Source organism: Podarcis tiliguerta, assembly GCF_965153285.1.
Source record: "Podarcis tiliguerta genome assembly, chromosome: 4".
Classification (NCBI taxonomy): Eukaryota; Metazoa; Chordata; class Lepidosauria; order Squamata; family Lacertidae; genus Podarcis; species Podarcis tiliguerta.
In genome coordinates, this window is record NC_139537.1 from 81108697 (window position 1) to 81125801 (window position 17105).

The 17105-nt window shown below is 43.5% G+C and overlaps 2 protein-coding genes across 3 annotated transcripts in view; one reads left to right on the plus strand and one right to left on the minus strand.

The window, feature by feature from the left end:
- LOC310676327 (uncharacterized protein) overlaps positions 1-11627 on the plus strand; it is a 41905-nt gene extending 30278 nt beyond the window's left edge. Inside the window, exon 4 of the mRNA XM_083438163.1 lies at positions 11378-11627. Within this exon, the coding sequence (XP_083294289.1) occupies positions 11378-11565 (188 nt within the window). The 3' untranslated portion in view covers positions 11566-11627. The remainder of the gene's footprint in view (positions 1-11377) is intronic.
- CLYBL (citramalyl-CoA lyase) overlaps positions 1-17105 on the minus strand; it is a 186767-nt gene that overhangs the window by 123268 nt on the left and 46394 nt on the right. The gene's annotated exons all lie outside the window — the stretch shown is intronic.

Consider the following 17105-nt stretch of genomic DNA (forward strand, 5'->3'; position numbering starts at 1 on the left):
ATAGCGCTAATCCGCTAATGGGCTTGCTTCGCAAGACGAAAAAACCGCTAGACGAAGAGACTCACGGAACGGATTCTTTTCGTCTTGCGAGGCACCACTGTACCTCCTTACTACAATTTAATTTACTGGTTATGAATGAACATTATTTGTCATGATGTCTAATATTAGGCAACTATCACCATCTTTTGCTATCAGGCTACATATATCCGTTTCCTTCACCTTCCTTCATACAATTCTCACTACAGAGAAGTTCTATTGGGGAAAAACCTACAACTAGGGTTGCTGGACATATGGCAGCCCTATGTAAATAGAAGCTAGTAGCTTGCTTTCCTCTTAATACCTGTTCTAACTGTTTATTTTTTTATTTAAAAAAAATGCATTTTATTGAAACTGAGTCATAATTCACACTGGGCTGGTTTGCCAAATAATAAAGTCCAGGTACTAAATAGACACCATATATTTCTATAACGTAAGTATGAAAGAAAAACAACTTGACGAAGAATCAATCTATGGCCTATAGGATATACAATAAAAACCCAACACTTCACAACCCTAAAATACAGACAAATGCAGTATTACATCAATGTATTCTGAAACATCTAGCTGTGATGCCTGGATACATCTTTCAAATTCTGACTGCACCACAGCAAATAAATACAAAGATACGGTTGCCCAAAACCTTGATATCCTCAAGATTAAGACTGTTTACAACAGATGTGTTTCAGAAAGCATGCCAGAAGCATTTTGACTTACAAAGTCTTCTTTGGTGGTGTATAGCTGGAAAAAGGGCATCTCCTTGTGCATGAAGAACTCAAAACACAAATTCATGTGGTGTATATTATGCTGCTGTAGACTTTGGTAGTTTAAGAAAAAAATGGTCAAATGCTCCGAAACAGTACAGCAGTGTCCAAGCCCCAATGACTCTCAGCCTTCATTTTTGTCATAAGGATACACTCTGTGCTGCAACTTTACGACAAAAGTGAAGGCTGTGAAACAACCTTCATCTTCAATATATCAAGGTTTTGGGAATCCACATCTTTGTAGTTCATTGCTGTGGTGAAAAACACATGCAGCCAGCACAGCTAAATATTTCAGAATACATTGTTGTGATATTATATGCAGTGCATAGCTGTCAAGTGTCTCTTATTTGAAGGGACAGTCCCTTATTCCAGCGTCATGTCCCGCTGCTGTCCCTTATTGATGGATGTCCCTTAAATGATGTCACTTAAATTTCAAAGGAAGCAGCTCCTCTCTTTCCCTCCCTGCCGACCAGGGAGGAGGGAGGCTCCAACTGTATTGCTTGGCTGTGTTGCTCACCCAATAAGAAGTCTAAGAACGACTGGGGGGTAGAGCTTGCATGCCTTGTGTGTGGCTAGTTAATGCAAGCTGAGGGGTTTTTTGAATGCTGGACGCCATTTTGTTGCACGTGCTGCTGCAAACTTTGCAGTGCAAAGCCAGGCCGGGGAGCCATCTTAAGTTGAGGCTGCATAGGCCTTGTGATGCATGTGATTCAGATTCTATTCAGTTGAACCTCTGGTTACAAAGTTGGTTGGACAGTGTTCTCTAAGCTACCAGCATGAGTTTGACCAGACTGCAGGAGGACAGTAAGATTGGAGTGCCTGGAACAGGTGAAGCTGTAGGCCCCTTATTTTGGCTGCTGGTCCCTTATTTTCAAATCTGTAAGTTGACAGCTATGATGCAGTGTCTGCATTCAGTGTTTTGAAGCCATGTACAGTGGTACCTCGGGTTAAGTACTTAATTCGTTCCGGAGGTCCGTACTTAACCTGAAACTGTTCTTAACCTGAAGCACCACTTTAGCTAATGGGGCCTCCTGCTGCTGCCACGCCGTCGGAGCACGATTTCTGTTCTCATCCTGAAGCAAAGTTCTTAACCTGAAGCACTATTTCTGGGTTAGCGGAGTATGTAACCTGAAGCGTATGTAACCTGAAGCGTATGTAACCCGAGGTACCACTGTACACTTGTTTGGTCATTATAGGCCGTAAACCATAAGGGGCAGACTTTGGTCTTTCAAATTTAAGTGGTGCCCTGTGCAAGACCGAAATCCGGTGCCTCCCTCTTCTCACCTTCTGTTCTGCTCAATTTGCTATGTCATAGTTGTCATGCCTGCAGCTTGGCTCCTAGCCTGTGTGTGTGTGTGTGTGTGTGTGTGTGTGTGTGTACGCAAATGCACACACGGGGTGTGAATGTGCCAAACTTTTGCAACTGACCTGGATGAAATTAAGGCTAGTTTCGCCCCTGCCAGGACCCACTTGAGATGGCAGGAAGTTATTGAGCCCCACATGTCACAAAATGGTGGTGCAGGACCACTGAGTCCACACAGCCAGATTTTGACCAGTGGAGGAGAGGAGACGCTAGTCATGACTGCACCATCAAGTCAGATTTAGGAAGCTGAGGGGTGATAGACAGGGCAGACAGGCAGTGGACTCCAATTCCAGGAGCCAGCAGTGTGCCCAGTCTCTTACCCACTTTTAAACTCTAAACTGTACTCAGATTACGAAGTCGGTAAACCCAGAAAAGTGTACCAGAGCAGGGGTAGTCAACTTGGTGCCCTTCAGATGTTGGACTATGATTCCCATCATCCTTGATCATTGACCATACTGGCTGGGGCTGATGGGAGTTGAAGTCTAATAGCATCTGGAGCGCATCATCTTCACTAGCTGAATACTAGAGAAAAGTTATTAACTATAATCATTTTCTTATTCTTCAGCTGCTTAACAAGAAGAGGCTGCATTCTAAAACTGAGATGTAACATACACATTCCACGAGTACATTGCACCAACATTTCACACTTGGGAGTTTTTGGCCCAGAAACAAGTTAAACAACTCCTGAGATTTCATCCACTGATGGCTATGAAACCAAACTGGTTTTAATCCAAACTTTCTGGCCTTAATAATACTCTGGTATGCAGTGCAAAAGAGTAAATATGGTGAAGCAGATTGCCCCAAAACATATATGTTTATTATGATACCAGACAATATAACAGGAAAGAAATTAAACAATGTGATTGAGAGCAGAGAATTCAGTGGGTTTAAGACTTATATATTTCTTTAGAAAGTGTATCTTTTAAAGCAAATTAAAGCTTACATATACAGTTACAGAGTGACAACTCCTCACCATTTCCAACGACTGCTTTAGATGGATCTGACTGTCTTTAACAAATTTCTCCATCTCTAGCTGCTCACATATGCTGCATTTCCTAATTATCACCTTTAAAAGGCCATCTGGGCCCCATTCCCCACCATTAGGGGGCAATTCCATTTGCATTGTTCATAGGCTTAGTAGGAACTGGTGGAAAAGTTCATTAGGAATTTGAGGAGATGCATTAAAACGTAGCATGGCAAATCAAGTATCTGATACCTAGATGCCCACAGGAGAGATAAGCATTTAATACATATTTGCATACAACTAACAAGTCATCCATGGTGTCTTTAGCTCTGAAAAGTGCTTCAATTTAGGCTAGTCTCAAGCATGGGAAAATGGGGAAAATCTGACTCTGTGTGGATCTTACATTTTTCTCCCAAATAAATAGAGCATATTCACTCCCCATGGTATTTTTAAGACTAATTGAAACTAATTTAACCCTTCATTTCGCAATATAACAGTGAATTTTTGTAATGGCCTCTGGTATAAATGGAAAAGCCACCACAGATTATCCTAGTAGCTACAAAGACATGATCAATGATTAGCTGAGTCAGGAAAAAAAATACATTTTCAACTGGTGCATAGTGTTTTAGATCATCATGCATCCCCTGGCTTAAGCAATAAAACCAAGTCTTAATAACATGATAATTAAGAGGAAGTAGCACACCTTTATCTGTACAATGACAATGTAGGATATACTTTTTTAAAAAATTACTAATTTATTAACATTTGAGAGGGAATGATTGGCAGCACCAAAAGGACAAGGAGCTTAAAGAAGTAAAATTGATTCACAGTCTCAAAGTGATGTTCAAAGTGAAAGTTCTTATTATGATTATTACAGAGATGGTATGCTCTAATTCAGGAGAATCTCTAGATGCTCATTTACATAATTTAACAATGTATATGCCACTTAACACTAGTTTCTAAGGGGTGCACAATGAGAATACAAAGGCGATACAACAGTAATAACTTTAGTTAAAAAAACATAAAAGCATACTTAAAATGTGTGCTGAAGCACAGAGGTGAGCTGCACCTAAAGAGGCCAAACGATGTTTTACGTTTTGTGCTGAAGTTGCTCATCAAGTTGGAAAGGTAAGGGCATGGCACTTTCTCCCAAGTAACCCTTAAAGGATTTAAAATTAATCTTTTTTTTTTAATCAAAATTTTTAAGTTAACTCAGAAACAGTGACCAGGAAAGATCAAGCTGGTCTGCTTTCAGAGCAAACATTGAATTTCACACCTTTTGCCTTTGGACATTCATTCCAGAGAGTGCAACTTAAAAAAACACGAGTTTTCAGCTAGATGGTCCAAAGGAATTTGGGTTTATTGCTAACAGTAACAGCCCCATTGCCCCTCCTATCTAACATTACAAGTAAGGTGGCACGACCTCACGCTATTAGCAAGTTTCCTGCACAAGATAAAGATCGACAATGAAATGGAACAAAATCCACAGTGCACATTTTTTTTCATTACTAGATCTTCCCAGGGTGATGGCAAGCGTTTTCTCTGGCAGCCACACATTCCACCTAGCATCTAATTGTGGCCTCAGAATCAGCATAGAAGTCTCCTATTCTTTGCCAACGTCCATTTGAAGTGGTTACACTTGATTGCAGAAATTTAAAATACGTTGCTTTTTCCATTAACCTATACCTAGCAAGAGTTTAAAATGTTGCATTGCTGTTAACTCCATAACAAGCCGATGTCAGTGATTTACCTTTATTAATACATAGGGTTGGAGGGGAAAGAGGAGTGGGGGGGGGGGAGAAAGACAGGTATATTATATATAAAGCCAAGAAATACACTACAAATTCCACTAACATGTCTGGAAAATTACATCACCACTTACCACCACACCAGGAGTATGTTTTGTGGGTTGTATTGGGTTTTACGTACATGGCTCCTACTGGCTTTAATGGGCATCACACAGCTAAATCTCCATGCATCACTTTGACACTTCAGAATAATTGTTCGCTTCCATAAGAGGGTCAAGGAAAGGTTGAAGAACTAAAAGAATTCGCCGAGGAGCGCAGATTATGTGTACAGGATTGCATCTGCTTTTGAAAAATGATTGGCCAAATGTATATGAGGCATGCTAATGAACACACTGTTAAGCTAGTCCCCTTGGTTAAAAGCAGCAGAGAGGCGTTTTGAAAAGCAGCAATAAGAACATAAAATTGACAGGTAGCATAAAATGAAATGGCATAAAGAACACAGTTTCTTTCCTCCAAATATTACACTGCAAAAAAACAAAATAAATTAAAATTGAGTAGTACTGGGTGCAGTTAAATTTGGTATTAGTGATGTCACTCAAATGCTCCATCTGCCGGGATGAGCAGGGTTAGGATTTAGCGGATGTCTGGCTGAGCTGAGAAGTCCCTGGTGCAGCCAGGCTACAACAGCTTAACTCCTTCATCTTTAGCTCAACCAGAAAGAATGTCAGTGTATCTCCAGTGAAAAAGGAACTTCCAGGGGAGTGATGAAGGTGGAAAGAGAAAAGAGAGGCTTCGGCTGGATTCTAAGACCATTTGACTTGCAACCCAGCAAAAAACGGGAAGTGTAATTCACTCACCATTTAAGGGAGAAATCCTATACATAAATAAGTTTGCATAAAGCAAGCCCAGGACAAGTTAAGCTGCGTAAAGTATATCAGAATCAAACTGTTCAGGAGCGGGGCTTCTGCAGGTTGAGCCATCCTAAGCCTGGAAAGAAAAAACCAAGCCCTTAAAAATAACATCTGAGTTAAAGGTAAAGGGACCCCTGACAGTTAGGTCCAGTCGTGACCGACTCTGGAGTTGCAGCGCTCATCTCACTTTACTGGCCGAGGAAGCCGGCGTACAGCTTCCGGGTCATGTGGCCAGCATGACTAAGCCACTTCTGGTGAACCAGAGCAGCGCACGGAAACACTGTTTACCTTCCCGCCAGAGCAGTACCTATTTATCTACTTGCACTTTGACGTGCTTTCGAACTGCTAGGTGGGCAGGAGCAGGGACCGAGCAACGGGAGCTCACCCCGTTGCGGGGATTCGAACCGCCAACCTTCTGATCGGCAAGCCCTAGGCTCTGTGGTTAAACCACAGCGCCACCCGCGTCCCCTGAGTTACACCATCCTTAATGACCAGCACCTGAGACAAACCACAAAATTTTGCCCCCAGGGAAGAAGAGGTGAGTGAAGATCTACATCAGGAGTTGGGTGCAAAGAGATTGGTGGCACCTCCTATTTGCCAAGAGGCGACTGCAGAAGTGGCATGTGGGGTGCTGCCAAGGAGGTGGCAGATCCTGTCTTCAAGGAGCACAATGCCACCATGGCAGCAGCTACAGCAGTGGGCGATGCATTCCTTGGAGGTTGGCTCTTCTGCCCCTATGAATCCTGCCACCCAAGGCAGTCACCTCACCTTGCCTCATGGGTGGGCCAGCCCTGCTTAGATTGGGTTGCCAGGTTGCATGGCTCAGCTGAGTGGGCTTAGGATCCAGCCTAAGTCCTACCTCTCTGGTCTTTACCCTATGATGCCCACAGAACACCCATTTTTTAGGGCTTAGGTCAACTAAAGAGCTGCTGGATCCTAACCCTGCTCATACTGACGGATCTTGCTATACGACTGCTTCCTTAAAGCCTCTGCCAGGCTTAGGCCTGCAGGGTCAGTGGTAGCCACCCTCCTAAATTTATGCAGGGCTTAGTTTACACCAGGACGCAGGTGGCGCTGTGGGTAAAAGCCTCAGCGCCTAGGGCTTGCCGATCGAAAGGTCGGCGGTTCGAATCCCCGCGGCGGGGTGCGCTCCCGTTGTTCGGTCCCAGCGCCTGCCAACCTAGCAGTTCAAAAGCACCTCCGGGTGCAAGTAGATAAATAGGGACCGCTTACTAGCGGGAAGGTAAACAGCGTTCCGTGTGCGGCTCTGGCTCGCCAGAGCAGCGATGTCACGCTGGCCACGTGACCCGGAAGTGTCTCCAGACAGCGCTGGCCCCCGGCCTCTTGAGTGAGATGGGCGCACAACCCTAGAGTCTGTCAAGACTGGCCCGTACGGGCAGGGGTACCTTTACCTTTACCTTAGTTTACACCAGATTCTTGTCTGTAGGATTGCTCTCTGTTTTTCCAAGGCTTTACCTCTGTGGCTGACTCTCAGTCTACACAACCTCCAAGCCAGAGTAGCTTTGCTCAGCCTTGGCTTGCATCAGTCATAGCTCAGCTGATTTTAAAATAATGAAAAGGAGCACCTCAGAAGGAGAGACAAGCAAATGGCGGTGGCGTGGGGTGGTGGAAATCAACAGACAGGATCCCCATTTGGTGTTTTTGTGGGCACTGCCATATTGAACAAACTTCCACTGGCAAATCAGTTTCAAACTGGCATCGCCGAAGAAAACAGCAGACAGCAAAAGCTGTAATACAATAATGCTGTTTTCAGCTGAAGCTGCAAAGGCGAAACAGTTTAGGCACAAATACAGAAAAATGCAAATTGAGCATTCCAACTTTAAAATGCCTGCACGGAAATGATGCGCAAGCAATAAAACAGACTCCCCCCCACCCAACATCTTGGGCCTACACATAGCATTTCTATTCAACTATTAATAAAAATGCACCAGTGCTCAAAAAGTTACTGGCTTGCTCTGCCAGCTCTCAAGAAGAGCTGGAAATGTTGCAGACTTGAAGCTTGAGGAGTTTCATTTACATCTTCGAATCAACAGCTGGCCTTATTTGCAACACTATCAGGACATTAAAAAACCTAAATGTCCAAGCAGCTGCCTAAAAGGCAAAAGATTGGCAGTAGATTTTATCAGGATTGGAAAGTGTACAAAATATCAAACAGCATGCAATGTACAAAAGAGTTTGCCCACCCTTATTGTTAAATGCAAATTATAAAGTACAAGGCTTCACATCATGGCGAATAGACTGCTTGCAACGTGCTCATCTGAGAATCTACACTGTGAGTCATACAGAGTGCTTTAAGAGATAAGTATCACTGGAAAGCACAAAGTTGTAGAATTCCTTGGTGAATGATGAAGTTCTCTTCTTAAAAATGAAATCGAAGAAAAATATTGCCACAACAAATCAGTTAGTAGACAGGAGTCTTCAGGATCCACAGCAAGCAAGCAAAGCAACTGAGGTCCGTTTCATACATTCTGAGGCTGCAAGTCTACAACACAGTCTGTGGGAGTCATGAGTTGTAACCAGCCCTGGTCCCACAATGAACCAACAGGGGAATCCCCAGTTATGCAGGGGCTCCAAGATGCACACATGTGGGGTTTCCCCCATTCCACACTGAATATGCTCCATATATGGTTCTGCTATTGTTTGTATGGTTGTGTTAGTTTGTACATATGTTTGATAAATCAGTACCTTTTAAAAAAGGAAAATGAAAAAATGAAAAACACATCTTTATGTTACTTGGAATACTTCGTATGCTAAAAGGTGGTGTGTGTGTGTGTGTGTGTGTGTGTGTGTGTGTATATATATATATATATATATATATATATTTCTAATTACCTTGCAGAATATACTCACAACAGCACAAGGCTTTTCCAAGGTTGTTAGGCAGAAAACAATGCCCAGAAACTGGGGGTGGGGCTGATTGATTTTTAACAAGAAAGTATGTGTTCAGCACACATGATTGAAAACAATGACAATGGCTGAGGAATAATGCTCTGCCTCTTTTTCTTGATCTGTATTCTTAATTGATGTGCAACATAAGATTAACGCTGAATTCTTGATAAAATAAGCTACAGATACTCTCCCCCCCCCCCATTTCCTAGATTTAGCATAAACCATTTGTTTATTTTACACCTTCTGGTACCCCTTGTTCACTGTTTACCATTAACATCCTTAATTCTTACAAAATAAAAAAAATATGTACCAGTCATCTAGTTCACAGTCTTTCTAATTAATTTTCTGTTATGCTCGTCTCTCATACAGCCTGCATTAACTTATTCATAATTTTTCCCCTCCCCCCTTTTTTTCCCTTTGGAAGGTGCTCATTCTAAGCTCAAAAATAACTGTCCTTCAATTTACATGTTTCTGAAACCAGCCATTTATGAACGCTAAAATACATATTGGGCTGGTTCAGATCAGATGTGCTAAACTAGGGATGCTAAACTAGGAATGGGCAGCAGGTAGATCAGCCTCTACTGATAGATCTCTGGGTGATTTGCAGCAGATCAGCAAGAAGTGTCTGACTCACAATTATTTAACAATAGCAAGAACAAAACCTGAGTTTGGTGCAGTTCTGGTACTGTACTGAAAACCAATTTTTAGGCTCAGACTCCACTCAAGAGTAAACTTGGTTATTTAATTCTAATGCTTCACCTTTTGCACGTACTTCTGTTTGGCAGACGGTGTAGGGTTCTAGTGAAAAACAAAATACCTGTGAGGCCAGACCGCTTTTATAGCGCCCAACCTAAACCAGCCATTATGAAAATGATCCAGGTGAGCCTCAGGTTTGCATACACACCTCCCCATGTCCCCTCCAGCATGTTGACGCCAAACCATTGTTTAAAAGCTTGATCGAGTCAACAAACCACAGCTAGAATTAAACACAGGTCCAGAGGCAGATGTAACTCTAAACTGTGGTTTAACGTTCCCCATTTCCTCCTTGCGGTCATGCCAGGGGAGCAGAGACTCATTATCTAACATGCAAACCAAGTCACACACACTTGGGCTTGGGAAGAAGGTTATAGAGGATTCTCTCAGCTATGAGGAAATGACTGCTTTTCTAGTCATTTGTTTAGAAAAGTGGCAGGGCCACCTTGAGACAAAGGCTGATTCTGGCACCTCAGCTGACTACATTTCTATGTCTTCCTTAATAAAGATCTCCCACTCTAAATCAATTTAAATACACAGAGAAACTGCTGTCACATTACCAAACTCACATAAATTAGACCTGTCAAGCCCACACAGCTTAATGGCCTTCTGAGACAAGAAACCATTTCCTTTGAAACTACGTGGGTAATAACTGAAGCTATGGAGTTTTGAAACTATGTAAGTAATGGCAACATGGGCCGACATCCCTGAAGCCTCCATTTTGGAGTGGGAAGGGCAGGAAGACTCTCTACCCTTGCAGAAAAATAACAGGGGGTTGAAAACAAGGTCCTCTTCCACCCTAGAGTTGCCATATTTCAAAAAGTGAAAAGTTGAGCTATTTTTAAGGAAATTCGCCAAAATCTCCACTTTCGACATGGGTTGCCAAACGTCTGGACTCAGGGCCACGCATGTGCATTACCCATGTGTTGTCAGGGAAGATCCCGGACCTCCGAGAATAATTTGCAGGTGCCAGCCTTCAACTAATGAAGACCAGGAGTTGGATAGGCTGGAAGGGAAGTAAGGGGTCTACTGCTTGCTTCTCTTTAGTCTGGGTTTCCCAAAGGAGGCGAATAAAACTGGGAGCATGCCCTGCGACACGTAGCCTCTGTGCCCAATTCCTCCCACAAATAATCCTTCCAGCAGTAAAGGACTGGAGATTGGAGGGAGTGAATGGGCCGTATGCACCCCCTGAACTCAATTCCTCTACCAAGGGTATTTTCAGAAAGGGGACGTTGTGCTCCCTTCCCTCTAAAAATTATTTGTGGGTAATTAATTGTACACACTACTAACAAAAATTGAACATTATTTGCTTTTCTCTCTTTTTGGTCACAGGGAAGGTAAAGTGATGCATAATTAACAATTGACTGGTACAACATTCTTTTGCATCTTTTAATTGGTGTGAATTAGATTAGAATTAAAATGTCTTTTCTCTCACCTTTGGGGGATGCAATCTAATCTTCTCAACAAGATGTCAAAGTTTCCCCCTTAATTAAACTTTTCAAATAAGAACTTCAGGCATCCTTTAGAAACCAAAATATGTATGAGTGTATATAAATTATAATTATTTGAAGCTGTGGCACACAGATTTTTAGCCCCTGGAAAAGAAGAATGTTCTCTAGATGGCATAAGACTCCTACTAAAACTGAGAGAATATCAGGCGAGAAAGAATATTAAAGGCAAAAGGTTTTGTTGTGGTTTTCAAATGTTCTGTGTCAAATGTCCCTGAAAACAGAAACCAAGAAGGTCCTGCATGTCTGTCACAGAACCCAAGCAGAAGCAATCATTCCGCACATTCAACGGGCTTGGGGAAATGGACAGGTCCGCTGTGCGCTGAAACACACCCAACACTTCCTTGCGTCTGGTCAGTGCTGGGGATGATTGAAAAAGAAATTAAATACTTTTGTTGATACCCTTTCTTGGCACCGCAGATGAAGACCACCAACTCTCCTTGCAACATGGTGCAGAAGATTCAAATCCTGTTCAGTCACAAAGTTCAGCAGATGGTGAGGAAATATGGGGGAAATTCTTGGTGTCCAAGCATAGGAACAAAGTTGTCGTGAACTATCGCCATGTAGTGTTGGTAATTAATATATTTATCCAACAGGTACAAGATTAGGTCTCCAGCAACTCTGTTAATGAAATATAAAAGCAGCCCAGCAAACCTGTCATTTAAGAAGGTTTTTTGTTTTTTTTACTGTATATTGCATGTTATGCTACTGAACAGAAGTGATAAAAATAGCTGTCAGTGTAGCATGTAAAGTGCTAGCAGCACATTCACATTTACAATGGAAAAGTACTGCGAAGTGTAAAACATCTTATGTGAATTAAGTTCTCAGTTTCATAAACTTTTTCAAAAACACTGTAACCTTCTAAAATTGCTAATGTGTAGAATAAACCACAAAATACGTTTAATATCTTTTATGGGAAGTTGACCTGAAATAAAAAGTTATGTAGTTAAAAGATTTTTGATAGTTCTTCATCCAATTCCACCCCCCTCTCTGTGGAGCAACAATGATTGAAACCTGATGGCTACTGTACAAAAAAGGTCATAAAATGTTTTATGTAGAAGTAAAACAGTAGCCATTAAAATTATGCTCTGATGTTGGAGTAGATGTGTAGCATGGAAACAAGATGAACTACCATAAAGTGAATGTGATCAAATGCCATTACAATGACTAGTCTCAAAACAAATGACAGATACTAAAATACAGTCACAGTCTTTTTGCAAAATTACTTTGGGCAAAGTACCAAGAAAACACTATATCCTCTCTGCTAAAGGCAGTTTGCCAAAGAAATTGCAAATACACAAGCTTTAATATCTATAGCCAAAAAACACTTGGAAACTCATTATGGAAAGGCTTAAAAGCCAACTCATGATAAAATTGTTTTCTTTCACAGATTATCACAGCATCCTGAAGAGAGAAACATCAGGGAAGGAGGTGTGGGTTGCATTTTAAAAAAAGAAAGGAGGAAGAAAAAGAAGACCACTAGAATAAACTCCAGTGTGGTCTAAAACTCTCGCCAGACTTTCCCTAGAAAATGTAACACAGTGGTACCTCTGGTTAAGAACTTAATTCGTTCTGGAGGTCCATTCTTAACCTGAAACTGTTCGTAACCTGTGGTACCACTTTAGCTAATGGGGCCTCCCGCTGCGCCACCAGAGCACGATTTCTGTTTTCATCCTGAAGCAAAGATCTTAACCCGAGGTACTACTTCCGGGTCAGCGGAGTCTGTAACCTGAAGCGTTTGTAACCCAAAGCTTTGGAACCTGAGGTACCACTGTAATGGATGTGAGCGACTGAAGGAGTGGCACAGCATCCCCATTTTTTTCTGGGTTGCACTGCTCAACCACCCAAGGGACATGCACTACACTGGGGCATCAAGCTGGAACGGAGAATCCACACAGCACATGTATATCAGGAAACCGCTGTCATTTTTACAGGGGCAGGGGGTCTTCTGCGCCACAGTAATTAAATTTATTTATTTTAATTCATTTATTAAATTTGTATACCACCCTTCATCCAAGGATCACAGGTATAAAAACACAAGCAAATCTAACATTAAAAAGGTAAAGGGACCCCTGACCATTAGGTCCAGTCGTGGCCGACTCTGGGGTTGCGGCGCTCATCTCGCTTTATTGGCCGAGGGAGCCGGTCATGTGGCCAGCATGACTAAGCCGCTTCTGGCGAACCAGAGCAGCGCACGGAAACACCGTTTACCTTCCCGCCAGAGCAGTACCTATTTATCTACTTGCACTTTGACATGCTTTCGAACTGCTAGGTTGGCAGGAGCAGGGACCGAGCAACGGAAGCTCACCCCGTCGCGGGGATTCGAACCGCCGACCTTCTGATCGGCAAGTCCTAGGCTCTGTGGTTTAAGCCACAGCGCCACCCGCGTCCCTAAAACCTAAGAAAGAAAAAAACAAAAACAATACCCCCTCCCCAGTTTAAAAGGCCATGGATTGTACAATTAGCCAAAGGCCTGGAAGAAGAGGAATGTTTTTGCCTGGTGCCTAAAGGTGCCAGGTGAGCCTCTCTGGGGAGAGCATTCCACAAACAGGGAGCCACTGCAGAAAAGGCCCCCCAGAGCTGTTGCAAAGTAGGCACACAAAGATGCTCAGATGATGAGCGCCGGGTCTGGGTTGGTTTATATGGGGAGAGGCAGTCCTTGAGGAACAGGCTACTCACCATATACACTGGGGTTACATTCCAAGGCACTGCATGTTTAAGTGAAATCATGTATAGCTGAGACATCATTGGAAAAGCCCACAAAGACCCTGAGAGAGTGGCTGTATTTTTAAGAGACCACTCCCTGATTGTGAGTTCTGCATATTCTCCAAAATCTCTCCAATGAAAATAGGGATGTCCTAAGGAAAAGCTGGACGTTCCAGGATGAAATCAGAAACCAGGACGGCTTCTGCAAATCCGGAACTGTCCCTGGAAAATAGGGACACTTGGAGGGTCTGCAGTCGCTACTTTACAATGGCATCTGCACGGAAGTCTTCTTTATGCAGTGACGATAACGGCGCTGCTTACCAGGTGGATCCTCCATATTCTGTAGGATCTCCATAGCAACACCGAACTACACGATATGCCCCTTGCTTGCGGAGCTACGCAAAAGCATCTTTCAGCAGCCTCCACATGGCTCCTGTATAGTGTAGATCAGTCCTGAGATGAAACAAATCAGAAGTAAAACTACATGCTACTGCCAGCTGTTGTGATTATTTGGGTTGTTGTTGTTTCAGTGACAGACCAGTACAAGAGAAATGTTATTCCAGAGATTTCAGTGCACCTTTAAACAACTTCACACTAGAAAAAGAATGGAATTGCAGCCTTCTAGTCTGTACAACAAAGTAAGAAGTCTTGACAGCATCAAACTGACTCATTTAAATACCTGCTTTTCTTAGGAAATGCCAACGGATGCTTTACCCAAACAGAATTATTTATCAAGAGGCGAATGCAACTGATTTCCATTTCTAACTAACTATGTAATAACTTGCAGCGGAGGAAGAACCTCAGTTTGTTTAATAGACTTGTGCGCTGCATCTATTTTCTACTGCAGACTGTTTCTTTAAAAATAGTACCAGACATAAAATAAAAGGGCATTAATAACAACCATTCCACAGTTGGCAGGTTGTGGCATGGCAGTAGTTTTAAGACTGTATGAAAAGGAATATAAGTATCAGTTGATTTTCCAACAATGTAGCCCAGGCATAGGCAAACTCGGCCCTCCAGATGTTTTGAGACAACAATTCCCATCATTCCTGACCACTGGTCCTGTTAGCTAGGGATGATGGGAGCCAGTGTGGTCTAGTGGTTAAGAGCGGTAGTCTCGTAATCTGGGGAACCGGGTTTGCGTCTCCGCTCCTCCACATGCAGCTGCTGGGTGACCTTGGGCCAGTCACACTTCTTTGAAGTCTCTCAGCCCCACTCACCTCACAGAGTGTTTGTTGTGGGGGAGGAAGGGAAAGGAGAATGTTAGCCGCTTTGAGACTCCTTAAAGGGAGTGAAAGGCGGGATATCAAATCCAAACTCTTCTTCTTCTTGTAGTCCCAAAACATTTGGAGGGCCGAGTTTGCCTGTCTGATGTAGCCCATTCTGTCAGTTTATGCTTTTTATATGATTTCTTAAGCAACTACACAATCACCTCAGAGCTAGACAAGTGTTCAAGTTCCTCTTAAGCAGTAGGGGTTATTTTGCACACCTTATCCCCTTTCTTTCCCCATACTTCCTAAAAGGAATGGGTTGTATAAAATGGTGGATTTCTGCTACCAGGGCACCTGATATTTGCCAATCCCTTCCATACCCTGGAAGAGCTTCTTCTAACAGTTGCAGAAGCCTCTGGAACAGTGTGATGAGGGCTACAATTAGTACGGGGAACCGGTGAGGAAAAGGGATTGTGCCTCACTTTGCACTAGTGGAAAGCAGTTACACTAGTGCAAAGCTGGCACTAGATACAACCATTGCTATCTTAGCTTATGCCAAGCCTACTTTGTATTCATGTTTTAATTAAGAACACATGAAAAGCGCTACTGAATCAGGCCCATTTGGTTCAGCATTCTGTTCTCCCAGGGTCCCACAAGAAGGACCAAGGAGTACAACAGCACCCTCCTCACTTGCAACTCTCAGCAGCTGGTATTGGTTTTAGAAATGTGCATTAATGTGTTTTAGTATGTTGTACACAGCACCACATGCTGAAAAGTGGCATAGAAATACCGAAATATAACCCTATAATAATAATAATGCAACATTCAGCTAAGTGGAGTGGTAGGTATCATCATCTAACTAATACAGTGGTACCTCGGGTTACATACGCTTCAGGTTACATACACTTCAGGTTACAGACTCCGCTAACCCAGAAATAGTACCTCAGGTTAAGAACTTTGCTTCAGGATGAGAACAGAAATCGTGCAGCGGCAGCAGGAGGCCCCATTAGCTAAAGTGGTGCTTCAGGTTAAGAACAGTTTCAGGTTAAGTACGGACCTCCGGAACGAATTAAGTACCTAACCTGAGGTACCACCGTACTTACAAGTGTCAGGTGTCAAAAAGGCACATGACCCTTGAGCATTTAAAATTACCATGTGGTGTCAGAAGCCTTAATGCTACAGACGATAAGACCCGTGGCCAGTGGCGAAAAAAGCCGCTCGGCCACCTGGGGCTGTACGCCCAGGGGCGTGCGCACGGCAGGGCCTCCGGAGTCTGTCTGCCTCCTCCCACTCAGCCGCCCTACAGCTGGGGGGGGGGGGGAGGCAGTGGATGGACCGTTTGGGCAGCGCAGAGCCTGCGCACGCTCAAGCCACTGTATCTCTCCCAGAAGAGACACGTGGCTCGGACGCGCTGCAGAAACCGTGGAGAGTGCCACCCGGCATTTTGTCACCTCCCTCAGTGGTGACACCTGGGGCGGCCCACGCCTACCGCACCCCCCTTCCTCTGCCCCTGCCCATGGCACATTATTTCTAACAAAATTTATTTCTACAGGGCCTACAATATGCATGCTGCTTTACAGGATAATATACACACAGAAGGGGACGCGGGTGGCGCTGTGTATTAAACCACAGAGCCTAGGACTTGCCTATCAGAAGGTCGGCGGTTCGAATCCCTGCGACAGGGTGAGCTCCTGTTGCTCGGTCCCTGCTCCTGCCAACCTAGCAGTTCGAAAGCACGTCAAAGTGCAAGTAGATAAATAGGTACCACTCCGGCAGGAAGGTAAACGGAGTTTCCGTGCGCTGCTCTGGTTCACCAGAAGCGGCTTAGTCATGCTGGCCATATGACCCGGAAGCCTTACGCCGGCTCCCTCGGCCAATAAAGCAAGATGAGCACCGCAACCCCAGAGTCGGTCACGACTGGACCTAATGGTCAGGGCTCCCTTTACCTTTATACACGCAGAGGAATCAAGTTCCTCCCTCAAGAATTAAATTTCAAGACTAGGGGAAATATAAAGATTAGGGGCTGTGTCCAATTCTGAGTACACCCATTGAAACTAAAAGAACTAGGAGGACTAGTCTATTGCCCTTAGTCTACTAGAGACTGGAGAGAAATGGAGGAATCAGTGGAAAGAAGACAGGAATGCAAGCAAATACAACCATTTATTTAATGTTTTGCAGAATTTCCTACAGTGCCAGGTACTAGCGTACATTTGGAGAAGGATTTGATCTCC